At 31.0% G+C, this 26,350-nt stretch overlaps 1 protein-coding gene across 5 annotated transcripts in view; it reads right to left on the bottom strand.

The window, feature by feature from the left end:
• The window catches only part of LOC140049631 (teneurin-3-like), a 124,776-nt gene that overhangs the window by 35,702 nt on the left and 62,724 nt on the right, over positions 1-26,350 (bottom strand). For 4 of the 5 annotated variants that reach the window (XM_072094570.1, XM_072094568.1, XM_072094572.1 and 1 more), the window contains 2 exons: positions 23,157-23,226; positions 9,560-9,822 (listed from right to left, as the gene is read on the bottom strand). In XM_072094570.1, the coding sequence (XP_071950671.1) occupies positions 9,560-9,779 (220 nt within the window). In that variant the 5' untranslated portion in view covers positions 9,780-9,822; positions 23,157-23,226. Of the gene's footprint in view, positions 1-9,559; positions 9,823-11,441; positions 11,457-23,156; positions 23,227-26,350 lie in introns of all 5 variants that reach the window. The other variant, XM_072094569.1, reaches the window with a different exon arrangement.

Here is a 26,350-nt window from a genome sequence, read left to right as displayed (position 1 = left end):
ATTGTTAAAAGTTATATTGGTGTTAATGACATGGATGTGTATAAAAAGAGGTATCTGATCATGAGCATGTCGGATATGATTCGAATCAGCTTATTCTATGCACGATTAACTCTAGTGCGTGTGAACACACTTAGATTGGGACATACTGTATGGATTATACAACATACAAACAAGGAATACTCAAAACATAAAAACAAAGATAATAAAAGGAGAAGATACAACAGTTCCGTTGGCGGCGTAAACCACATCCGGGTTACTATTTGCCTACGCCTGAAGGTGGCGCACTTCTTTTTCGCTAGAAGAAGTGCGCCACCTTCAGGCGTGGGTAAGGTAAAACTATCTATAAAAATGCAAACCATGATTATTTATCAAAATGATTATCAAAATATTAATAATATCAAAATTAGTAGAGCACAGACGCGAGAACACATCAGATCATCACGATCCATCCAAACGTGGAATTAGACGGGAACCATATCTAGAGCCCGCCGTCGTTCGGCTGCTGGATTCTTACGCGTCCATGAAAGCACGTCCGCGTTTCCTATCCTTCTATATATAACAGCGCGTACTGTTGATTCTTTACCTATTTATATTCTTTGATAAAAAGCACACTAACTATAAAGACGTGGGACACGTTTTTCCTGTACAATTCATATAGCAATATTCTATTTCTTTACAGAATTTCATTACAACTTCATTACAGATAATACATTTTCTAACAACATTGTGCTTGACAATTCAGTCAACTTCTATAAACACAAATTCATCAAAGCCAATTTGTTATCTAAACATTCACTTTAGTAATGCACTTCTGTCTAAACAACTAACATCTTCTATTTTATGATTTCTATTAATATTTCTGAATAACAATTGCTGTTGGATTTATATTAATGATAATAGAATAATGTACAAATAGACAACGTATGTCATATGTACTTTTACTTTACATATGTAGTCAATTGAGTTTATTTTTTCTCTTAATAACTATTGTACTGTATAATGTACTGTCGTACAGATAGACTCGGGTTCAATGCCTGACAACTCCCAGTTCACTCAGCTGTAAAATGGGTACCTGGTTGAAAATACTAGGGAGAAAAAAGGCGGCGTGGAAAGGAACTGGCCACCCTACCACATAATGCCGAGGCTTAGTACAATGAGCTCCTAACAGCTCATTCCCCTACGTTCAGAGAACACGGGACTCACCTTTACCTACTGTATATAGTAGTAGTATAGTAGTAGTATGATGATGATCTAATCAAATATTCCAGCTCTTATTTTAAAATATTTTTTAAATTTTCTCCTAAATAAACAATATTTACCTGAAACTAAAAATCTAGCATACTGTGTTATACATGTACGCAATACTAATTTATCCCTAGTAGCTATACTCATTATGGTAAATGTTTAAACCACATAAATACATCTAAAATCCACTTAAAATTCAGGCTGCCAATTTTGATTAATGCAAAAACATACAAAACTGTATAACAATTACTACAATGCCAAATATACAATGTTACAAATTAGGACATGCTGCCTAAAACCTAAGAATGCCATAAGCTGTGTAAATCACTGTGTTGAAGTTAAAACGTGTGAAGAGTTATTTACCATTACAAAAGAAATAACAATTACTCTAAGCATAAGAACACAATTCATCACTGTAAACACTATGGGTATTATTTTTGTCAGTAATTTATTTTAAAAGGCAAGGTGTTTTTTTAGGATAATTGAATTAAAGTAGTTTTAGATGCTGTTGTGAAGTATGTTGGGTTAAAAGTAAGTGTAAAAACATGTCAATAAAATGTATGTAGTGAAATTGTTAATGTTGTAATGTATTACTGTATTTCTTAGGATTCAATACTATTAATGAAATTGTACAAAGTGCCTACCTATCTACAGTACAACATCTAATACACAGTTGTTCCACTACCAAACTGTATAAACAGATGAGTTTGAACCATGGCTGTGGGTGGGTGGGTACTTTTTATCAAATACCATTTTCATATTTTTATTTCAGCATTGTTGCTGGGTGGCATAGAATTTCTTTCCTTTTCATAATTTTATAATATACACATTGATCAACACCATTTTAATACTTTTACCATTTGTTTTCCTATTTGAGAAAATTAGTATTAGAAATTTAAAATTATTTAAATTTAACTTCAACTAGGAATTATTACTTGACGCAAGAAAAATCAACTTAGGATGAAAACTCCCTAGGGTTCAACGTTCTATTCACTTCAGAAAAAAATTGCCGAAAGCACTGCAACCTTTACTTATGAATCATACGATATAAGGAGTAGATATCAAGAGCATTAACTGATACGAACACAGATGTTGTTTAAGAAACAGCATTGTTGGCCACATCAATATAGTCAATTGTTCTCATTTCTGTTCTCGTAATCGGCGAGGAAGGCAATGAGTATTAAATTTCTCCTCATTTGGATAGCTTTCCCACATGAAAATTATCAATACTTGTACTTAAAATGTTCTGAATTAACAGCAAAGTTGATGCACAATTGCTTTCACAAACTGAGACCCAATTCAGTTGAAAATGATTAGTATTAAACTTCCGTCATATTTATTTTCTATGTTAGAAAAATTAGACCTTAATGCTGTGATTAGCAGACAGTTATTAAGGAAAATTTGTCAGATAGAATCTGACAAACGAATTTGAATGAACTTTAAATACAAAACGATTTATTGCGTGCAATTCAGGTAATATTTGTAGTTATTTATGTTTTTAAAACAGTGACTAATCAAGGAAATATTGTAAGATTCTAACGAGCTAATGACGGTTAATTCTAACCGATAATTATGATAGAAGTACACTGACATTTTCATCAATGTTTATGGGAAGATGACGTGTGACATAACGACAATGGTCAAACATGATATAAATTTCATAGTTCATAGAAAACCAGGCCATGTATAGAATTCAAAATTTCAACTTTATGATACAACAAAACTATTAAATTTATAGTGGTATGGTACTGGTAGTTGTGCTGATCAAGAAAAAGTGAATGTACAAAAGAGGAATCAAAACATTAAAGGCCTGGAAGATTAATTAAAAGAGTAAAGTTCAGTTCTCTAAAAAGTATTTCAATGATATCTGTCATAAACACAAATATCTTTCAGAAGTGTTTCAAATCATTTTTAACCTTATTCCAAGAAATCGTGACATTAATTACAGGGAAGAATGAAAGCATTTCATTTCCAAATGTAGTGTGAACGCCTGACATTACATTGTTGGGTTTGTCTGTATGTTAAGTTTAATCTGTTAATAACAGTGGAATAAAATTAGCCTTAGGTGATTAATTAAGCCAATGTATTAAAAGGCAGCTGCAAAACACATGACATAACAGAATAAACTTTATACTGTACAATGTAAATTTTTCAACATAAAGTATATTCAATATATATATATATCATAATCAAATACAGGAGGGTAGTGTGTACAGTACAGAGAAGTACTTCAGTGTATGCAGTGGCGTAACGCTGGGTAATTGCATTGAGTTGCTCATGCTTTGGGGCCTCTAAAGATCTCATGCCCTTTTGGGATTAGCCAGCGAGTGCTAATAGCCGTTACGCCACATAGTGTACGGAGTATTCAAGACAGAGATGGGCAAAATAACTCTAACTAACATTTTTGGCAACATGATGTTTGAAGATTAAATTCCAATCAACATCAATCTTTCGATTTGAGAGAACATACAGTACTGTAGAAACTATGTTAATTCATTGTACACATGCAGGAACATTCGGATGTGCTTTCTCTCTTGTTCCTAAAAACATGACTATAACAAAACAATATATAGTATAGATCATTGAAATCAACAACAAATGAACCAATATGAGTAGGCCATAGGTCGTTGCAAATTAAAAGCTCTCTAATATACCTAATGAAACATTAATGTTTAAAATGATTTCTTTTTGCCATTAATAAAACATCTACAGAGAGGAATACGCAGTGCTTCTAAATGTGTAAGATATATTATTATATCGCAAAATAAATATGCAAATTTAATGTACTGCTGCTACTTTCGGTAATTAGCATTAATGTTTTATATAATATTTCATTATGTCTTAACAATGTCGAGTTCTGATAAGCAGTGTGGAGTTCTGATAAGTATAAAAACAGACAGCCTTAGAAATAATCATGAGTTTAAATGACAACACTTAGGAATCATTAAATATTTAGAAGTTAAAAGAATATCCATAGCCAAGTCTGGATTTAAATTACAAATCAGTAAATTATGTTGCTTTTTTTTTAGCATGTGACTGCAAATCTTGCGACCGCATCACGCGTAATGGAGAACGGTTTTGACTTACAGCATTGCAGCTGTTATCTACCACGCTCTAATGATCACATTTGCTCACCAGCAGTCGTCTTTGATATCATTACTGCTTTACATAAAATGTTGTATGCATTTGCGGGCAATTTTTCGAATTAAGGTGAAAAATGAAGATTTAGCAATATTGTACAGCTAATCAGTCACAGCGTTTTGGTTGAGTAAATTTGCGAAAGATGACACTACTGATGTTAGTCAATATAGATAAGTTAATGATTAAAAAAGATTCACTGCATGAAATGTGTACGGTTAAATGTATTTGTACTCAAATCAACATTTTTATTTAACCGAGTTACTGAAGTTTGGATTTTATTACTAGCATAAATTTAATGTTTGTTTGAAAAAGAAAACAGATTAAAATCTAAGATTAGAAAGCATTAGCCTGTTTTAGCATGTAAAATTTCAGACTGATTCTTTCCTTAACAGAACACTCAAAAAATATAGTATGTACGTACAGGACACATTTTTTATGGAGGTTGAAAAAATAGAATTTGTGAGGATTCTAATAAGATTGTCTCACAAGAGTTGTTTTATTCATATATAGTATATGGTTCTTCGTGCAACATCTATCCTAATAGTAATGCACTACAGATGTTTGAACATTCGAGACAGAGTGATAGATCATAAATGGCCTGATGGTAGGCTTAAAGATAATGACATTTACAACATTTATCATCCTCAATTTTCTAGGCTTTAAAAAACCTCTAGGTCATCTTTAAGTTTGACATTACTTATCAGCAGCAACATAAAAATCTGAAAGCTTCGCTGGAAGGCTATTTCCCTAAGTACCTTCATAAATTATCAATTTCGTAAGATATAATATTTTATTGTTGAAATTAATGTTTAATTGTATATATATCAGAAGGATAGGCTTACAGTATAGTATTTTAAGTATTTATGGTTTAAGGAAATAGTCATGTATTCTTTTAAACAACCAAATATTCGAAAAACAAGACTATACTACAGCAAAAATATAATGTCATTAATATTACTGTATGACTGGCATTATGGCAAACAGTAAATAAACCATTTTTAGAGTGAATAAAAGAAATACTGATTATTGAACTCAACCACTTGTTAGAGAAAAGCATAGAGAAAGGATGAGGTTCAGAAACAAAATGCAACTTGATGTTATGGAGAAATTTGACAATGCATGCTAAGGAGAAATATATATCAAAGGATATTCTCTCTAACAAACAGTCTATCTAGAGATCTAAATAAAAATGTATTTACCTGTAAGGTATTATTGGTATATCCACATAAAATTAAAACATTATTAGCTGTGCATGGCTGTTTTCATCTCAATTACAATTTTAAATCCGGTAGACTGTTTGACTTGTGACAGAAGCTCAATAGCCACAGAAAGCTGTTTGCATTAATATGACTGAACCTCTCAAACATCACGGAGTGTCTATATACTTTCCAATCCTCTCCATTTAACCGACTACTAACAACAGTGAAATGATCAGTTTCAATATAGACATTCTGTTGTTCTGGCATAGTCGAGAAAGCTAATGATGCTTACAAAGACCATTCAATTGGAGCTACGCAGGCAGAAACGAAAGGTAGTTCTAACTGAAAAGGTGTAAGTTAGAACAGTATACATCACTCGATCAATTTCCACAACAATGGGAGGGTAACTAGTGAGGCAATACATGAAAGCAAGCGAAATCAATTACCAGTCGATTGAACAAAATCTATTCAATCCAGTCGGAATTATCTCGCATATTGTATTTGCATTAAAAAATCAGTATAGCCGTGTAATGGGTCGGAGATCAATTATAGACCGATAACCGAAAGTTACACAAATGCTACGACGATCAACACAATAATCATGGCTTCTTTATTTTTCACATCTTCAAAATTAATCATAAGTGATATCATATTGGTTCTAAAGTTGGCCCTTAATACAGGTTATAGTTTAATTTGTTTCAATGCAGAAGTGAGAAATATAACATTATACTTCTATTAAATCACTCAACGTTTGAATTATCATTAAATATTTTCTTTTGAGTAAATGCTCAAGACTACAATACAATCATGTTAAGAACGATTGAAATTGGTTATTGGTAATTTCTTTCTAATTATATTCTTATTGGTATAAATTGTTTTCTAAATGTTGTCCTTCAATTTGGTAAATCTTATAGCCACTTGTTTCCGGTTTACTAAACTAGCGACAAGATTAAAAGTGAACAAATAACCAAATCCCTTAAGGGGGATTAAATTAAATCAATTGAATTTAATCAACATAATTCAAGGAGCCCAATTAAATTTCTGTCATGGAGAGTGAAAACAAATCTAAATAGATTGACTGACAAGTTACTAATTATTACTGCTAGTTGTTAATTGGTATGTCTGCTTTGACCATTCTAATAGCCTAGATATTTTATTGATGTAAAATATAGAAATGACTGAGAACTCTTGGAGAAATTGCGATACTGTATACTGCCCTCCCTAACTAATTTCAAACCTTTCCCCCTTACCTTGCTTATCCAGATATTAGTGAGCTTTAGTTTTGGAACAGTAGACAAAGGTTAAAGGTTAAATTGCCTAAACATAGTCCCTATAATGAACGGTATATATTGGGCTTATACACAGATTAATATTTTGTATTACCAAAAATAAAACTCTCTTTATCTGATTGGGGAAGGGGGGTATATGAGTAATGTACTGACTAGACATAAAAGATTTGAAATGGTCACATAAAGTGACATACCGTAAGCAATTCTACAATGTATTGTAACTAAAATACTTCTGCATGACACTTAAAGAAAAGAAATACAAAGCTAAAGTTTTTCTATGCTGCAGTTGGAATCATATTTCATAAAAAATGGGTCAAATTTGTTTATCGGTTATTGAAGTGGAATGTAAATCTCATGTATCCTAATTGATTATGATTCTCTAATGAATAAATACCATGTTTTCTTTGGGGCATACACACTCTTAACAAGAATTTGCAAACAGATTATTTAGGGTGAATAAATACAAGACCAAATTCAAACATTTCTAGTTTCTAGTTTCTCATGGCGACCAAACCGTCTCACCAACGCCATTCATAAAAAATCCCGCCTCAGGTTAATTGTCTAGAAGGATGTTATTTTAAAATAGTTGTCCAGGACCATGAATAAATTATCTCACCGTTGACTTGGTCCGTTGGAATTCCTCATTGGAAAAACATTCTTTAAAGTAAAGTGTTAAAGCAAGAAAATCGTAAACATTTTCAACCGATGCGAAACACTGGTGAAAAGTATCGCCTCCTCATTTCAGAATAACTAATGAAACAGAAGAAGTAATGGATATGTTTGCAGCATTTGCAAATAACAAGTAACCACATCTGGGTTGTCTTCAATCGAGTCGTTGTTCAATGTTGTTTCTCAAAACAACGTCACAAGAGCGGTTGTAGTGTTTGAAGTGTCGATTTTCTAAAGTGTGTGTTTCCGAATCGAGGATAAAATAACAGATATATAAGACAAATATACTAAGGCACCTTTATTCTGTTATTATTTCATCTATTGCAAATTTCCTAAACGAGAGAAATTGGAATAGGAGTTCTCTAATGAATTATTTAAAACTAAATATCGATATGTCAGTATTCTGCAGAGCTTGAAATCAAAATAATAATCAGTTGTGTCTTCTGAAAATAGGACGAATGTTCACAATATTTTAAAGCACAAGATTTTATGCCTCGTAACAAAACCATTAACTTACAGATATGAAAAAAATGTAAAAAATATGTCCGTTTTCAATTATAAAAGTTTGTTGGCTGATAAAAGTTATAAATAATTCTGACTACTGACAACTAAAGACAAGAAAATATCTGTCACTCAATAAAATAGTTTGATGAGTAAAAATATTTGACATGCTAATATCACAACCACAGACCAATATAAAATACATATAGACAATATGTCAGTTATAATCAATTTTCAGTTATTAGTAGTAATACAGTATATGAATCTGTAGTATTGAACTGAATATTAAAGTTACATTTCAAGAAATGTTGGAAATTATAATTAAAATAAATTGTCAAACTTACTGTTGTTGTTTTATTAGTATCATATGTTTATGAAAGTTTGCTGAATTTTAAATATTTTTATCAATGATAAACGTTTTTATGAAACTTTACTATAGATTGTACAACAGGTTGAAATTAGATTTTTAATATTTTTTCCAGTTTAAAATTGATAAGTATAAAAGAACATGTCATTAAACTAATGATTCTTCTTCTAATAATAAGGGTGACAACTTTGTTATCAGTGTTTGACAGTAGGCCGCAATTTCATAATTTTTACTCTGTTAATTTGTTTGAACCTGACCTTACAAAAGGGTAAAATTGGCCATCAATTTGATAATTAAATTTGTTATTTTCACACTCTCGACATTTGGTACTTCTCATACTGTACATATACATGTGTACACAATGTCACTTCTGGTCTTGAAGAAAAACCAAAAAAGAAAGCTCAAGTCATAATTATTGTGCAAAAAATTCTAAAATTCAATTTTAACATTTTGACTAGCAGAGGTTATGCACCGATGTTACACGTGTAAATGCCGCACTATTAGTGTAATTCACACAACAGAAACAAGTGTCACATGTGCGGCTGTCATTCATAATTTTACAAATTGAAAATATGCAAGTTATAGATAATTTTCTATTTATGAAATAATTTTTCAACACACCCATGAGAACAAAAAGTGAATAATTGTATTTTTTTATTGACAGAATATCAGAATGAATCATAATTTTGAAGGGTAAAATAAAAACATTCCCACAATGTTAAACACTACAGTATATACATTGAATGTCTTTAATGGGATACTTCAGTAGACCCTTAATAGGGGTAGGATGTAGTGTTAAAACATATTTCCCTACTTCCTTTCATGGTAAATTTTTATTAAGACAGATGAAGGATGGTCCTTGCTCTCCTTTTGAAATTCAGATTTGTGCATATATGCAATTATTAGCATGACGTTCAGTGCACCCAGGCAAATGACCCTTAAACTAAAGCTCTGTCTACACTGTCAAACTTTATTTGACAAAATAATGTGGTGTGCCCATATATGGACATCATGATGTCATATCACTACCATATTTGGGGATATCACTACCATATTTGAGGATATCACTACCATATTTGGCCACATCACATTGTCAAACTGGTTTGATAAGTGTAGACAGAGCTTAGGCTAAACATATGGCTACATACCTGTATTTGTTTCTGTTTCCTCTGTAGGGCTAAGTGTGTTCAAACCACCCAGAACTTCTTTTTCATAAGCTTTGAGTGTTTCATTAGAACTATACCCTGGAACTAGATAATCTTCTCCTATTTCGTGTTCCAAGGAAGAATTACTACATCGCGATCGAGCTAAACGCTCTCTTCGATGACGTCTCACAGTGCGTTTAGACTTTGAGGCTCTAGCTGCCATGAAGCGACTTCAGAACGCAACTTGGAATTCGCTGCCACAGTTACTACAACACAAAACGAAATCATAGAAATTTATGGATTTTACTGTAAAATACTACAATTCTTGTGTTTTATTAACACATTTGATAAATGAAGACTCTAGGCAATATACTATATTATCCAAGTTAATTGTAACAAATTTCTTTGGAACATGTAAATGTTGCAGGCTATCTAATAATTTCAATCTCGCAGTGTATTTGTTATACAGTATTCTTTAAATAGAGCAAAAACTGCATAATAATATCTTGGAAATTATTAAATTATCTCAATATTTATTTTTGTAAATATTTTATATTGAAAATGTGTGTAGTTGGTTGCTTTTTCTAGATGCTTTAATTGTAGAACGTAATTTTTTATAAGTGTACAGTATTAGTAAATGTTACTGTACATAAACATTTTAACAAGACATATCAATACAAGTCTTTGAAACAAACCAACCAATATACCAAATACTAGCATTGCATTGGAATAAAAAAAAACAAAAAATAATTGTACAGTATTAGTAAATGTTAACTGTAAAACATTTTTAACAAGACATATCAATACAATTTCAAACTTACAAATGTTTGTAAACTTTCCTACTATACAGTAGTCCTGACATCAAACAACAACATGCACAATTCAATTCCAAGTATTGTTAGGATTTTGAAGGAAAATCCATTTAAACAAAATTGACGTTCCACGGGTAATCATCATATGATTAATAGAAAAATATTATTTAGCAAATATTTAGTTTTTAATGCTTGAGAGATTTTAACAATTGTCTTTTGTTAGTATCGTGTGCCAGAATTCTTTAATCTATTCAATAGTCTAAAAATGGATATTAATCATTTATTACCAATAATATATAGTACTGTAAAGGCATAACTTCGGGACCTAACAAAGTGTTCCAGTAAAACAGTGGGTTGGCCGTGTTGTCAAAACATATATTTATCTTTGATAATTTCACAAGAAGGAGCCTGGGTTAATACACAGTACTGTATAAGAAATTAAAGGCCAGTAAATAACCACTATCTAATACTAGTAATCAATTTTTCCCTAAAAATCACTAAAAATGTTTTTATTTAATCCAAATATGATGCTGATAATTTATCCGAAATAAAAATTTTCAATAAATAGAGTACAATAAAATAATTGGGCTTATTAATCAAAATGCAATATATTTTTTAAATAATTTAGACAGATCAGGTATGTTTAAAATAAATTTAATAGTAAATAAAATAACATATTAATTCCAAACAATTACAGTTGTAACAACGAAAAGAAATTAAATATCAAGAAGAATTAATTTAGACTAGCTAGTATTACATTTTTTAATTTAAGCCAATGTTAAAATAAATTTAAACTTAAAAGTGGCATTGAAAAATATACTGTCAGGATCGTTTAAAAGGAGAAAAACCCCTGCGGGTGATGTCACACAACAAGATGGATGAGGATTTACTGAAAAGAGTTAATTTTACTATTTGGGTAGTCACTAAACGCCTTCAGCAAACACTGCCACCAAATATAAAATCACAATACTATAGATACTGACTCATACAAACAATAGATACATTTATAAAATTGACAACAATAAAGAGATCAGGACGCCTCGTCTAGACCACAAAAAGACAATTTAACTTACCATTCCAAAGTTATCCTGGTGTAAGTAATACAATAAAATAGAAAGAGAAGAGACGTATATATTTATTCATCAAAAGTATTTTAATAAATAAATGAAGAAAAAGATGAATAATGCTGAAGCAATATATTGTAGTACTGTATTTGAATAGCCAATAATAATAATATTGAAAATATTTTCTGCTTATGGATAAATCAATTACAAACTCATGTAAAAATCAATTGATTTAAATTTCATTTATCAAATAAAAAAAGATTTTGATTTACGACGTTCTATTAACAAATCAGTTAATTATAAAAAATTAACAATGTGGATAATGTTAAGCGATTGTAAAGAATTTCTTACAATTTACTTGGGCGTGTATAACAATAAAAGTCTTTGTATAAGGTGACTGTGTCTACTGTTTATCAAAGGGCAGACAAGGCTGTTATTTCAACATACAGTACTAAACAATGAACACAGAACATAATGACATATTAATGTGCTGGTATCAAGGAAGCTCACTTCTGCCAACTGGTATGTAGTACTGTGTACAATATGCAGCAATAAACTTGTTTTTTTTAATGATATTTTCATAGAATACACATGCCTTTGTTTTAATCTTTTATGATTAAGGATACAAACAAGCTAAAATGCTTATTTGTATGGCTTGAATGGATCAGTATACTTTCATAAACATTTTAACCTGTGCTATTGCATTGGTAAACAATTGAAAACATGTATTTATTATAATACCATACTTTGATGAACATCTTCACACCTAACCTGTCAAACAACCAATAAAGTGTGATATTGATTGACAGGAAAAGGTGCAAGATTCAACAAACATTACCCGGTTTTTAAATCACTCAAAAATTAGCCGAGCCCAGTGTACAAAGAATTAAATCTTCTATCAATCTCGTTGAAAACCTAACAATTGATCTAAAGTCAATCTACCCCAGAATGAACTTATTCCCAATGGGAGTATTAGATTGATTGTATTGGTCTTTGATTTGTAAACCTACTGTCAAATTGATATGGCTGCTATTCCTAAAGCTGTTAGACTATTGATCCACTGAGGTTAGTGGGGTTTGTTAGCAAATATTATACTACTTAAAACTCTGTTAAACAAACAATATCTTAACAAAGTATCTCAGAAATTATTTAGATCAAAACACATTACATTTTTATGAATATAACATTAACTATCCTCTTTATATAAATACTGTCACTCAATGTTACTGTACACAAGAATATAACATATAACTCCAAACAGCAATAAGTCCAAAAAGCATTTAATAGAGTTTTCAAAATAAAATAGTCATCCCTATTGACCTACTTTCAAATAATAGGTCAAAAAGAACCTTTTATGGGATACAAATTTAAATATCATAATGGAATGGATTCATAAGGGATGTAGTGTTCTGGTCAGTTTAATTATATAATGAAGTTTAGATTTCCAACTGTTTACATAAATAAAATAGATAATGGTATTAGTCGATGTGGGATTAAGCTAGATTATAGGATTTATAATGGGATTAACCATATTTCACACATGAGATAAAGATATGGGATTAACTTTGCATAGATAAACCTTAAATACACTATGTAGGATTAAACTTAAACCTGGGATTAAGCTTATTATATATCCATAAAACTGTGGATTAACTTTCAAATTAGGATTAAACTTGAACATGGGATTGAATGAACATAATCTTGTTGTATAACACATTAAGGATGTTAAAATGTACTCTGTCAGGATTGTAATGTTAACCTTGCCATTTGATACTAAGATTTAGTTTCATCTGAGATTGTGAACAAATTTCTTTAAAAGCTTTTCAAATGAACACATTAATGAAATAAAGCCAAAGCAGTTTAGTGACGTTACAGACAATTACTTGCAATAAATTCTTTGAATTGGTGATGTCACAATAAGAATCTACTGTTTTTCATACTTGATCTGATTAACTATGGAAGAAACATTTACATTGTACAGGCAATCTCAACAAATTAACTAAGTACATTCATTAACCTAACCTAAATACAGTAAAACCTCCATTAAGGGGACACTTTAAAGTGTTCATTTAATAGTTGTTGTTAACGTTTTTCGTCTTCCGACATTACGCTTTCCACAATTTGTTTCCATTTTTTTCTGTTTATGGCAGGATGGTTTGTTATTACTAGTCCTTGTAAGTCTTTCTTTATTTGATTCATTTAATAGGTGTCCTCTGAAAGTGGGTTGACTGCAGTGTTATTTTCCCCCTGCATGCGTGGATCCAGCATTATAGATTAGGCAGGGCTAAATATTTCATAAATAATAAAAACAATCCGTCGGGTTGCAGAAAAATAAAAACAGTCATTAATTTTGTTAAATTTTAGGGGGTACTAAAGTCTGTTTAGCCCCCACCTAAATCTGTGCATGTCTTTTTTTTAATACAATCGTGAGAAAATTCTGGTTTAAGGAAAGTTACCACACTATAATTGTAGTATTGAAATTTTAGAAATGAAAACATATTTTTTTAGCTATGCCCCAATGCAAATTTATATGATTTTAGGTTTTATGCTCCTTAGATTGACAAAAGTAAAACATAGATTCTTTAGGGAAAGATTCTCAATTTATTATTTAATGTATGTTGAGATCTTTTGCGACAAGGTGTCTCAAACTAAATCTCCTCTTTCAAACTTGGTATGTAATAAGAACATCATCTCTCATAGTTGATGGGGAAAAAATAAGCATCAACATTCTTGAGATGTATAAGAGAAAGGGTTAACATGAAAGAAAATAAATAAGGATCAGAAAATTCTCTCATTGAAATGTCATCGTATATATTTTTGTATCTATTGGTTGATAAGATTTATGTGAACCAAAGTCAGATTATACATAAGGGGAGAGAAAGACATTAGCGGCAAATTTATTATGCAAACAATTTGTAGTCGTTATGGCAATGAGATTTCAAAGAACGCGGCAGCATTACAAGAACAGAAAGCAATTCTCTTGAAGGAAAAAAAAAATATAATAATCAATAGCGAGATACTAATGAAAAACGAAAGCACATGATGAAAAACAAGTAGTCTGCATTCAGTAATAACATGTATTACTCAGGAAAAAAGAATTAGAAAAAAACAACAAAAAGTAACATTATAAATGGAAGGATTCAACGTTTTGATATTTATTGACTTAACCCTTAGGAGTAACATTAAAATTAGCATAGGCAGGTGATATGTACTGTATGCAAATCAGTATAATACAATACTGAGAACTACTATAAAGAAAGCCAATATATTGAAGAACAGCAATAAAAGCTCTGTACTCTGTGAAACTGGATATCTCATACACAGGCCCAAAGTTGTATATGAATATAAGGGAAAATTAATGTAACATTTTTCATAAAATTGTGTCAATTATTCTTCACACTACTGATATGAGATTCACTATTATGGATTTGATACAGAACAGCTAAAGTGTTGAGAATTTTTTGTAATAAACTACAGTATTGAACGTCTGGTCAGGTTAGAACTGTCATAAAGCAGGTTCACCTTTAAGGCATGTATAATCCTTTATATAAAGTATAAATTTAATTGCAACAGTTCGACCTGATCAATTCATTCTTGAATAATGTGTTTGTTAGGTTAGCTTAGGTTGCAATAGCAATTCAGAATTTGTTGTATACGAGTTCTACCATTGTTCGTTCTGATTGGATCTCATTGTCAATTCTGATCAACTAATTTTATGGCGTTTCAAATATCAGGTTTCAAGTTTCATTTAGACTTGCATGAAACAATTCGAAAAGCATGACTGAAATTAAAATCAATGCGTCATCGTAAATTTCACGTACAGTATAAGCACACACTTTTGTGAGATATAAATTACTTGAAAGTAGATTATAATCAGTATAAAAACATAGAGAATAAAAGCTAATAAATTGAGATTGGATGTCCTGTATCATAGAATAGGCAACTTCTGCAATACAGTGTCACATTATGTATCATATGGGCCTGTTATGTATCATAGGAGGTTAGTTTAAGGGTTAGGCTAAGTCCTACACATGACCCGGTCTCACAAAAGTTCCTGTAATACTGTAAACATTTAAGCTCTGTCTATACTATCATTATGTGACAAAAAATGTGATGATGATGTCATATTACTACCATATTTGAGCACATCACACTAGACTAGTTTGATAGACAGAGTTTTAAAGACAGAAAGAGAAGGTTTCAAGTGTATAGTTTGTTATTTGTTATAAAACTATTCAAAAGAAATTTAGGTTAGGTAAACCACCCACTTTTACTCATTATAACTGTGATGATGACATTCATTTTTCAGCCTGTTAACTGGTAAACATTTTTTGTACTGTATTAGCTACTTTATATTCATTAAATCAGTTTAATAGTGAAATAAGTTGACTACACAGCTACTGGCAAATGAAAACATGGTCATTATCGATGTAAATTTTTTTCTACAGAAGAACATTTTAAAACCTGTGCTTAAATGCTGCAAAACAACGCAAGTCATTACTTGCTTGAGTACCACTAAGAATTACGAGTCTTAATAGCACGTGCCGGTCAAATTGTTAGGCAGCATGTAAAATTCCCATCAATCTTCATCTTCATAATGAACATCCTCTCTCCGGACACATTATTTTGGTGATTTTTCGTGCTTTATATGGTACAAAACGAACAGAAAATGTGCGCATACGCACGAACATACTTCCTACGCTAAGTGCTGAGATAACATAGGACACCTTTGGGACCCCAGGAGTAGTCGTTACCAATTCTTAGTCCTTTGTCTCGTGACTTAAAAATAGCGAAGCAAATGAAGATAAATATCCTTCTAATGCATGTTGAATAGTCAATTTAATTTTACAATCCCCTTTCTTAACACATAAACGCATATTTTTCAATTAATATTGATTGAAATTTATGATCGGGGCACCTGATAATTTACATTTTTATTATGAATTTAGTGGCAGGAAGTTGGAAACTGACAGTAAAGGAATATAATGTATTGTCTAATTTAATTGTGGATAAAAAGAACAAAACAAAACAGATGTACTGTAGCTAGATGTCAGTACAAATAATACATTGTAGATCAGAAAAACACATTAAAACTATAATGCAAAATATAATAAAAATGACATATTTAAGATATCAAATATTAAATCAAATATTAAATCTACTGAAAGAATTTAATCCATAAGATTATTGTACAATAAAGTACAATCTCCTACAATGTACAGCAGTAATGTACAAAAGTATCTAAATATTATGATTTTTCATGTAAACTATTTATACTGTACATTCCTATCTTATCTTGTACATCATGTCTGAATAGTAAACAGGTAATGTTTACAGTATTACTGTACATACCAAATTTTCCATTTCACAAAATTGACGATGCATCAACATTGTACAGTAAAATCCAGGTAAGTAATGTCCAACGTGAAAGTTATTATCTCTGTAGACTGCCCTCATAAAAGTTTCTCTAGGGAATGAAGTGTTCTTCCATTAAAACTATATTTCATGAACAAAATCTGGATTCAGTTAAGCCATTCCCATATCATATGACTGAATAGTCACTGAACCATGAAGTAAAATACTATCAGTCATGAACTATAGCTAGGAGGTTGTCAAGCAACTTTGTACTAAAATATTGGAGAATATCAAGGGTCTCGAGGGGGCTATACACAACTATCAGGAAGGGGCTGAGGTAGTTGATTGACCTTAAACGGAAATCAATTCACTATTGGTACCGAGTTTGTACCGAGATGGACTGGATATTCTGGTGGATTTTCGTTATGTTTTAATTAATATCACACATAACAACAGGTGAATTGTATCAGGTTACAAAAAAATCAACCAGTTTTTAACAAAGAACAGAAGACTTTGAAATAGGGTAAAATACAGTACTTATAGCTTTACTTCCATGACCTTTTAGTTGTCATTTGAATTAAATAATTTGCAAGTGTTTTATGAGTGATAAAGTAGTAGTTTCTCAAGTACTGTTTAATATCATTAGGATACTTATATTGAGTAGAGCACTTTGAGCAATTACATTTAACTTAAATAAATAGAATATACCATATGGTAATCTGTGTATAAATGGTACTGTAGATCAAAAGAGTCAAACAAAACAAATTGGTGCAGTATTAATTAAATTTTTGATTAATTTTTACTTTAAATTATTTTTTCCCCCACTTTTATGTGATATTAAAATGGCCTATTCAACAAATTGTTTTGTTTTTACTTATTTTTTCAAAAAGGATAATACAACTTTAAATACTCTATTACTATTAGTTGGATTTTTTAGGCAAGAAAAAAAATGTTTTATCCTGTAAGAAATGTCAACTGTTTAATTGTAAGAAAGAAAAAATAAAAAAAAACAAGCTATTGAAAATCAAATAGAATCTACAGTACTGTACTACTGTAGTTGGCGATTGGAGGAAAGTTTTAGTGGAGAGGCTTTAAATTAAAGGGTACAGTACAGTAGTCCTGTAATAAAATTAGACCCAGACAGGATAATATAGATAAAATATAAAATTCAGAGGTACATACACATGAACTCTCTGATATTTTAACTGTACTTTTCATCAGTGCCAATTATATTGTCATCAACAGTTAAAGTCTTCCCATGAGAAAAGTCTAAAACTAAGTGAATTTAATTGTCAGAAAAAACAGAATAATTGCTCAAGAAGTGCTAATAATTGTCAGATAAATACCAGATCAGTTCGTTAAACATGTGTCCCATGTCATATCCTTTTTAGGTAACAGGACAACATCGATTGTGACGCCAATGTCGCCGATTGCTCAACTTTAGGATGTTTAGTTTGTTTTGATGTATGTTGAGACAGATGTTCAGAAGCCTCCCTTGTACCTCTGAAATTAGGTCATGAAACTGTAGACTTCAAAATAGGTACACTACGGTACCGTAATTGCTAATGGGACGCTGATGAAAGACTATTTCGGGCAGGATATCTAAATCTTGTTAAAACTACTGTAGGCCTAGTAACAGTATGAGGTTGAGATGGCCATTGTGAATACTGTCCATTTCGTAGGTATATACAGTACAGTGTATGATGTAACAATACAGAATTATGTTTTCTTGTCAAATTACATAAAGAACTTGCACTTAAAAAACATGTCTGCATAGTATCCTAGCAATAGCTTATCAAAACACAGTTAAAGTACGGTTCCCCCAGGATAAAAAGCTTTATTTTACCAAACATAGTAAAACGATTAGATGAAATGAAAGATAAAAAAATGAAAAGAGTTGCTTAAATGCTGGTTGTTGTAAGAACGGAACAATGTGTCATCAAGCATATCCTTCTCTGGATAACACAATCTAAGCAGCTGGGGCAGAACACCCTAAGGGGGCTAGGTTTCAAATTATTTTATCTTTGAAACATTTGGATGATGGTCTCTGATCATGTCCCCTTTGAGGAAACTTAATTCTTAATTTTGGACTTTACAAAACTTGGTTACAAATTTGTCGTTCCAGAAGTTTAGTTTTTATAAACACATCCCAGGGGAAGTTACCTGGTTAGATCCAAGATTGGACGTCTGTCAGACTTAATAAGAAACTGAAATTTCAAAGGTATAGGTTTTTTTTGTAATATGGGCCACAATCTATGAATATGAATTTGATTTTAAGAAATGGTTAACCAAATTTCTAAGCATGGAGTGTCTGGATTTCATCACCAATTGTCTGGGAATTAAAAAAAAAAGATTTTTTTCTCTGCTATGCAACCATTTCAACATACAAAAGATTCTACTGCTTATCAAATAAGGTAGCATTGGTTGCTACTGAATATTAAATGTATGAATTTACTACAGGTTACCATTTTTCTAATTGGGAAGAAATTACTTAAACTAGCAAATATTTAATTAAAAAATAAATGAAAAGAAGAAGATTTCTAAAATGTACCTTAAATTGTACTGTATAGAGTGTATGCAACAATAATGACTCTAGTTCACAACGGAAGATAGTACAATACAGTAGTACACAACAACAGATACTGTATGTGATAACACACATGATATGTCAAAGTAGTCCTGGTCCACACCAGAGCACAGATACTGCATTCAAGATAGCTCAACTATAATCATTGCATAGTGTTCCAGCAAATTAGCAGCAACAATCTACAGTACTGTACTACTGTAGTTGGCGATTGGAGGAAAGTTTTAGTGGAGAGGCTTTAAATTAAAGGGTACAGTACAGTAGTCCTGTAATAAAATTAGACCCAGACAGGATAATATAGATCAAGAAGTGCTAATAATTGTCAGATAAATACCAGATCAGTTCGTTAAACATGTGTCCCATGTCATATCCTTTTTAGGTAACAGGACAACATCGATTGTGACGCCAATGTCGCCGATTGCTCAACTTTAGGATGTTTAGTTTGTTTTGATGTATGTTGAGACAGATGTTCAGAAGCCTCCCTTGTACCTCTGAAATTAGGTCATGAAACTGTAGACTTCAAAATAGGTACACTACGGTACCGTAATTGCTAATGGGACGCTGATGAAAGACTATTTCGGGCAGGATATCTAAATCTTGTTAAAACTACTGTAGGCCTAGTAACAGTATGAGGTTGAGATGGCCATTGTGAATACTGTCCATTTCGTAGGTATATACAGTACAGTGTATGATGTAACAATACAGAATTATGTTTTCTTGTCAAATTACATAAAGAACTTGCACTTAAAAAACATGTCTGCATAGTATCCTAGCAATAGCTTATCAAAACACAGTTAAAGTACGGTTCCCCCAGGATAAAAAGCTTTATTTTACCAAACATAGTAAAACGATTAGATGAAATGAAAGATAAAAAAATGAAAAGAGTTGCTTAAATGCTGGTTGTTGTAAGAACGGAACAATGTGTCATCAAGCATATCCTTCTCTGGATAACACAATCTAAGCAGCTGGGGCAGAACACCCTAAGGGGGCTAGGTTTCAAATTATTTTATCTTTGAAACATTTGGATGATGGTCTCTGATCATGTCCCCTTTGAGGAAACTTAATTCTTAATTTTGGACTTTACAAAACTTGGTTACAAATTTGTCGTTCCAGAAGTTTAGTTTTTATAAACACATCCCAGGGGAAGTTACCTGGTTAGATCCAAGATTGGACGTCTGTCAGACTTAATAAGAAACTGAAATTTCAAAGGTATAGGTTTTTTTTGTAATATGGGCCACAATCTATGAATATGAATTTGATTTTAAGAAATGGTTAACCAAATTTCTAAGCATGGAGTGTCTGGATTTCATCACCAATTGTCTGGGAATTAAAAAAAAAAGATTTTTTTCTCTGCTATGCAACCATTTCAACATACAAAAGATTCTACTGCTTATCAAATAAGGTAGCATTGGTTGCTACTGAATATTAAATGTATGAATTTACTACAGGTTACCATTTTTCTAATTGGGAAGAAATTACTTAAACTAGCAAATATTTAATTAAAAAATAAATGAAAAGAAGAAGATTTCTAAAATGTACCTTAAATTGTACTGTATAGAGTGTATGCAACAATAATGACTCTAGTTCACAACGGAAGATAGTACAATACAGTAGTACACAACAACAGATACTGTATGTGATAACACACATGATATGTCAAAGTAGTCCTGGTCCACACCAGAGCACAGATACTGCATTCAAGATAGCTCAACTATAATCATTGCATAGTGTTCCAGCAAATTAGCAGCAACAATAGAGAGTTTTCAAGCAATGTTTTTAATGGCAAATGTTAGATTATCTCCTACTGTATCTTTACACTGTATGTAATCTGCAGCAATTACAAGGGAATAAAGTGTAGTGCAAGACAAAAGCATCATGACATAACCATTAAATCACCACTGCACTGTTAAGTCAACTCCTTTATCAAGTTAAGACCAATTTTATTACAAATGCAACAACTGACACCGATGATATCTAATTTATACCCTTTTCGTAGGTTTACATATTTTGAAGTTGAAGAAAAAATTCTCTAAAAATGTAAAATCACAATGAAAATATTGTTTTCCTATACGGTACTTCTATCTATATTTTTCATAAAGTTCAGGGAAAAATTTCATCTTAAAATTTTGTTTAGCAATATTGCTAATAAAACTGATTTTTGAGTCGAGAAACATAGTTTTCTATCGTATATTTTGCTACACAATTGTAGAAATGTGTAGCAAGAAGGTTGTTTTGTATAGTTTTTTGCTATGCTACACTGGCGAAATTATTCCCTGAAGTTCAAATTTTCCTTGCTGGAATGGAACAGTACTGTCGACTACTGACAACTGTATATACAAATACAGTACAGTAACTTTCCCATACTATACTATACACAGTAGCCTACTGTAGTACTAATTCTATCACAATATACTGTACTGTAAAGACTTTCTTTGATAAATTCCCTTTTTGTCAATTGTTTGATCTACAAATGACGTAAAGCACAGTGTGTACCGAGTGTATCAACAAAACATGACATGTGTATAATAAATGTAACATGCTTATTATAAAATGGATAGTAAGTGGGAATTGTTTATATTACATCTCAACAATAGTTTTAATTACTCACCTTAATTAAAAACTAGTTTTATATATCCTAAAAGTTATCACTTTCCCACTATAATTTCCTAGTAGGCTACTGTGAAATATTTTCAATATGTGTCACGTAGTGTATCCTCCTCTCAAATGGCTGGTGATAAAAACTTTGCCTCTGTTTACAGCCCAGAGTAAGCAATCTGCTTGAGCAATCAATCATGGTGACTAGTCAGGGCTCATAATGAATACCAGACTGTGTAGTATGTTGACAGGTATCCTCAGTTCAAGCTATGTGCCCTACGCCCACAGGAACAACAAAACCATGGGATGAAACTTTACAATGTTCTTGGTATGTTATGTGAAGTTATGTGCACTAAACAAGGGGCAGGAAATGTGATAGACAAGAAAAACCACTTATTTTTAGCTATGTCTATACTATCAGTATCAAACTTTATGTGAAAAAAAATGTGATGTGCCCATATATGGACATGATGATGTCATATCCATGGTCATATCAATACCATATTTAAGCATATCACTACCATATTTGGGTACATCACACTTTTTTGTCACATAAAGTATGATATTGTAGACAGAGCTTTAGGTACAATAAATAACCTTAAAGACTGTTGGTCCAGCTGAACTGGAATTTCTGAATATATGAGTACAAAGGGCTGCCCTCTGGAAATGTTAAGCAATCGCACCCAAAAAAAATAAATAAAAAAGAAACACATGGACACATACATTTCTCTTCATTAGAAAGTTTACTGTTTAATGCTTTAAAAATATCAAACCACCTAAAGCATTCAGATACAGCTGGCTAGAAAATCTTGAACTCATTTGGTTACCATAGAAATTATAAACCTCTGGCAATGAAAATTGATGTATTTTACCTTGGTTCATCAGTGTGGTCAGGCCACTGAACATTAAACTCTTTTAAAGAAAATTATAATTAATCGTTGAGGAGAATGATTTATAGACTCAATAACTATAAAAAACATTTGAAATTTAATAAAAATGTTTGTGGTGTATAGTAATATATACCATATATTTCTTTATAATTGCCAACCAATGATTTTAAAAGCCAAATAGACAGTATATACTCCTAAATAATTAAGACAATTCTGATTGCAATTTTCCAACAAAATTTGACAGGAAGACAAATAAAAAAAACTTATTATTACACCAACAAGATAATAATTTCATCTTACCTTTGAAATATATTGTGTAAAAATTGACATCAAAATGTCTTCCTCATTCAATCTTTCACTCTCGTCAAACCTGAAAGAATAAATTACATCAGTTAAGTCCGAACATCCCATACCATTGTCAGGAAACAATACAGATTTTAATCGCTTCCTCAAACTGACCACAAGATTTAAAATAAATCTTTTAAATAACCACCTAAAAACTTTCAAAAAAAGTTTATTGTAATGATTATGTATATGAAACTTTTAGAAATATTTTTTAAAAAACATAAAAATTGAATGATGAATGAATTAATCAATATAATTACTGTAACCCTGTTTCTTATAATATAACTGTTTTTGTTCCAACCTGACACAACTTCCAAACAGTACTGAACTAAAGCTAAATTAATTATAAAAGCAAGCTTCTGAACATCCCCAAAACACTTTATCAATAAAACTGTTTATTTTTCTATTGTTCCTATTGTTTTGTTATATAACAATTAGTACCCTAATTTAAATATAATGCTTCAGTGGTTTTCAGTTCAAACAATGTAAGAAATGGTTTCTAAATTTTCTTAGAATAGTCGATCAGGACAGTGATATTTCAACATAAACATTTTATTTCTTTTTATAAATGTTTTCCCTTGAGTTAATTTCTATTTCTTATAACATTGTTGTTGATGTTTAAAATAAAAGACCTATGCTAAGCCTTACAGATTCAGACATATAACATTTAAAACTTAAAATGTAATGACGGTTGAAACGTTCAAGAATTAACCAAAATAACGACAGAAACATGAACATGTGAAGAAATTTGCATTTATGCAAGAAATCTTGAATGATTTGGACAGAATAACACAAATTTCTCAGAAATTTGTCATAATATTAAGTACAGTATGGTAATCACTTAAATTGACATAATGAAGGCTTCTGTGACTGTATTACCAATCTCATATTAAAGAAATGCCACACTGAACATTCTCAGGTAATGATTTGACATATTGGAAAACACCAGTAGTCAAAAAAACAAAAAAACTTGCATTTTTTGTTTCTGTAATAATAAAGCTTTTTCAAACCTCATGTTTACTAGTAAATAAATTAAGATGTGAAATTTGTAAGAGTGAAAAACATCACCCTAACTAACTATCTTCTATATTTTTTATTTATTTATTTGTTGACCATATACACCTTTGTATCAGTGGCACTTACAATATGCGGTGCGGTCTAGCAAACAAAGCAGAACATGATAGAAAAAAAAAGACATGAATAACTAAACTAAACTAAGCAAACAAAAACAAAATTAACTATAAACTACAGTATTTACAAGCAACAATACAATAAATTAATCGTTGGGAGTACTTTAAAGAGGATCGTTTCTCCCATGCAGAACTTAAATATTTTTTTACAAAATTTAACAAATGAGTTATATGATTTATTAGAAAAAGGAACAGACTCTCCTCCTAATATAAAACTTAATTTGTTTTCATCATTTGCATTTACAAATAATGTCTTTTAAATGCAGAAATAAATAAATAATTTCAACTTTTGCTTCGAAAAACATTTGTTGGCATGACACCTTTCTGAACTCTGTTTCATGTATTTCCATCTGCTGGTTTTTCTCAAGTGACTCAGAATACTTTAAAGACTAAATCTAGGGTCCAGTCATCTTGTATTTAGTAAATCCACTTAACGATATCGTCGGCTCGGGATAAATTGACGAGACAAAGGAGGAGCTAAGTGTGTGACTTCCACTTGAAACGTTGCGAAAAGATATATTTGTTCCCAAAAGTACGTTTTGTGAGAAACTTGGTACATATGAATCATCAGTGTCAGAGAAATTTAAAATGTTTACACTCACAAAAAAGCAAATGAACTTTTATTCTGCTATATAATGTGTTTTATTTTGTATTTTGAAAATTGGACTTTTCAAAGGGTCACTGGATTAAACACATGTTCTTATAAGCTTTAATAATCATGTTTTAACTGGTAAACCATCTTTAACTATTAAATATGACCCTGTTTTTTGTTTCTAATCTCATGACTATTTAAAATAAATCCAAAGGCAAAATACTAGAAAAAATGGCAATGATGTGGGTATCAGTGGCTGGATTTCAATGGAGATACAAAATAAAATAAGCAGAAAGCTATAACGATAAGGTCAAAAAGAGCCAGAAAATTTAGCAGAGCTTTCAGGCAAAAACCAGCCCTTTACTTGGACAAAATTCAGACTATATAATTTCTCCAGTGGAAAATTCTGAAAAATGACAATTCTGTGACTGGATATCAATACAGATACAGATACAATACTTGACTTGACAATACACTCAAATTATTTTCTTTTACCTCCTTTTTTTCTGAATAGTCAACCATTGCCAAACAAAACAAACCTAAACCTACTTTGACTGATCGGAGCAGAATAACCATCTAATTGTTTGATTAAAGTAGAAAACAACATACTTATTCAGTAATAGTTTAAATAGGTAATACTATTTAAGTGATTTCCTTTCCAATCATCAAGATAGTATAAGCTCAGGGTCAATATTCTTTGTTCAATTATTGAAAATTAATTACGTTTACCCAGATAAAATTCAATCTGCTTAATTAGGAAGCATATCACTTATTGAATGTTCAACTAGTAAATTGGATCATTGTATTAAGAGGACATACTCCCCCTGTTATTCAAGTTCATGATTGTATTTCATTTGTACTCTAGTAAGCTTATATCTTTAGGATTTATTTCTAGTACTTGATGTTTGAAGATTTTAGATTGAAATCAAATAATCCATTTCATTTTGATCTATTATTCTATTAAGTTAATTTTAATATCAGTCTGTTATTAAAGTTTAGTAATAATTTGAAGTACTAATATATTTTATAGTTTAATTTTATATTAGGATAAAACCAATGTTAGGATGTTAAACTCCTCTGGTGGGTATCACCAGTCATATTTAAGAGGGTTTTAAAACAAATCTTTCACAACCTTTGTTTTCACAATAGGTTGCTCTTTTTCTCCTTTGTCAGGACAGTACTATTCAGTGGAAAGCTCTATTAAGACTAAAGCTTTGTCTACACTATCAAACTATATGTGATCACAAAAATGTGATGTGCCCATATATAGACATAATGATGTCATATCACTATTATTAAGCAAATCACTACCATATTTGGGCACATCACACAAACTAGTTTGATAGTGTAGACAGAGGTTAAGAGGA

Source organism: Antedon mediterranea, chromosome 5, assembly GCF_964355755.1.
Source record: "Antedon mediterranea chromosome 5, ecAntMedi1.1, whole genome shotgun sequence".
In the NCBI taxonomy this organism is placed as follows: Eukaryota; Metazoa; Echinodermata; class Crinoidea; order Comatulida; family Antedonidae; genus Antedon; species Antedon mediterranea.
The sequence above is the reverse complement of the archived record's forward strand: the minus strand, read 5'-3'. Positions and strand labels throughout refer to the sequence as shown.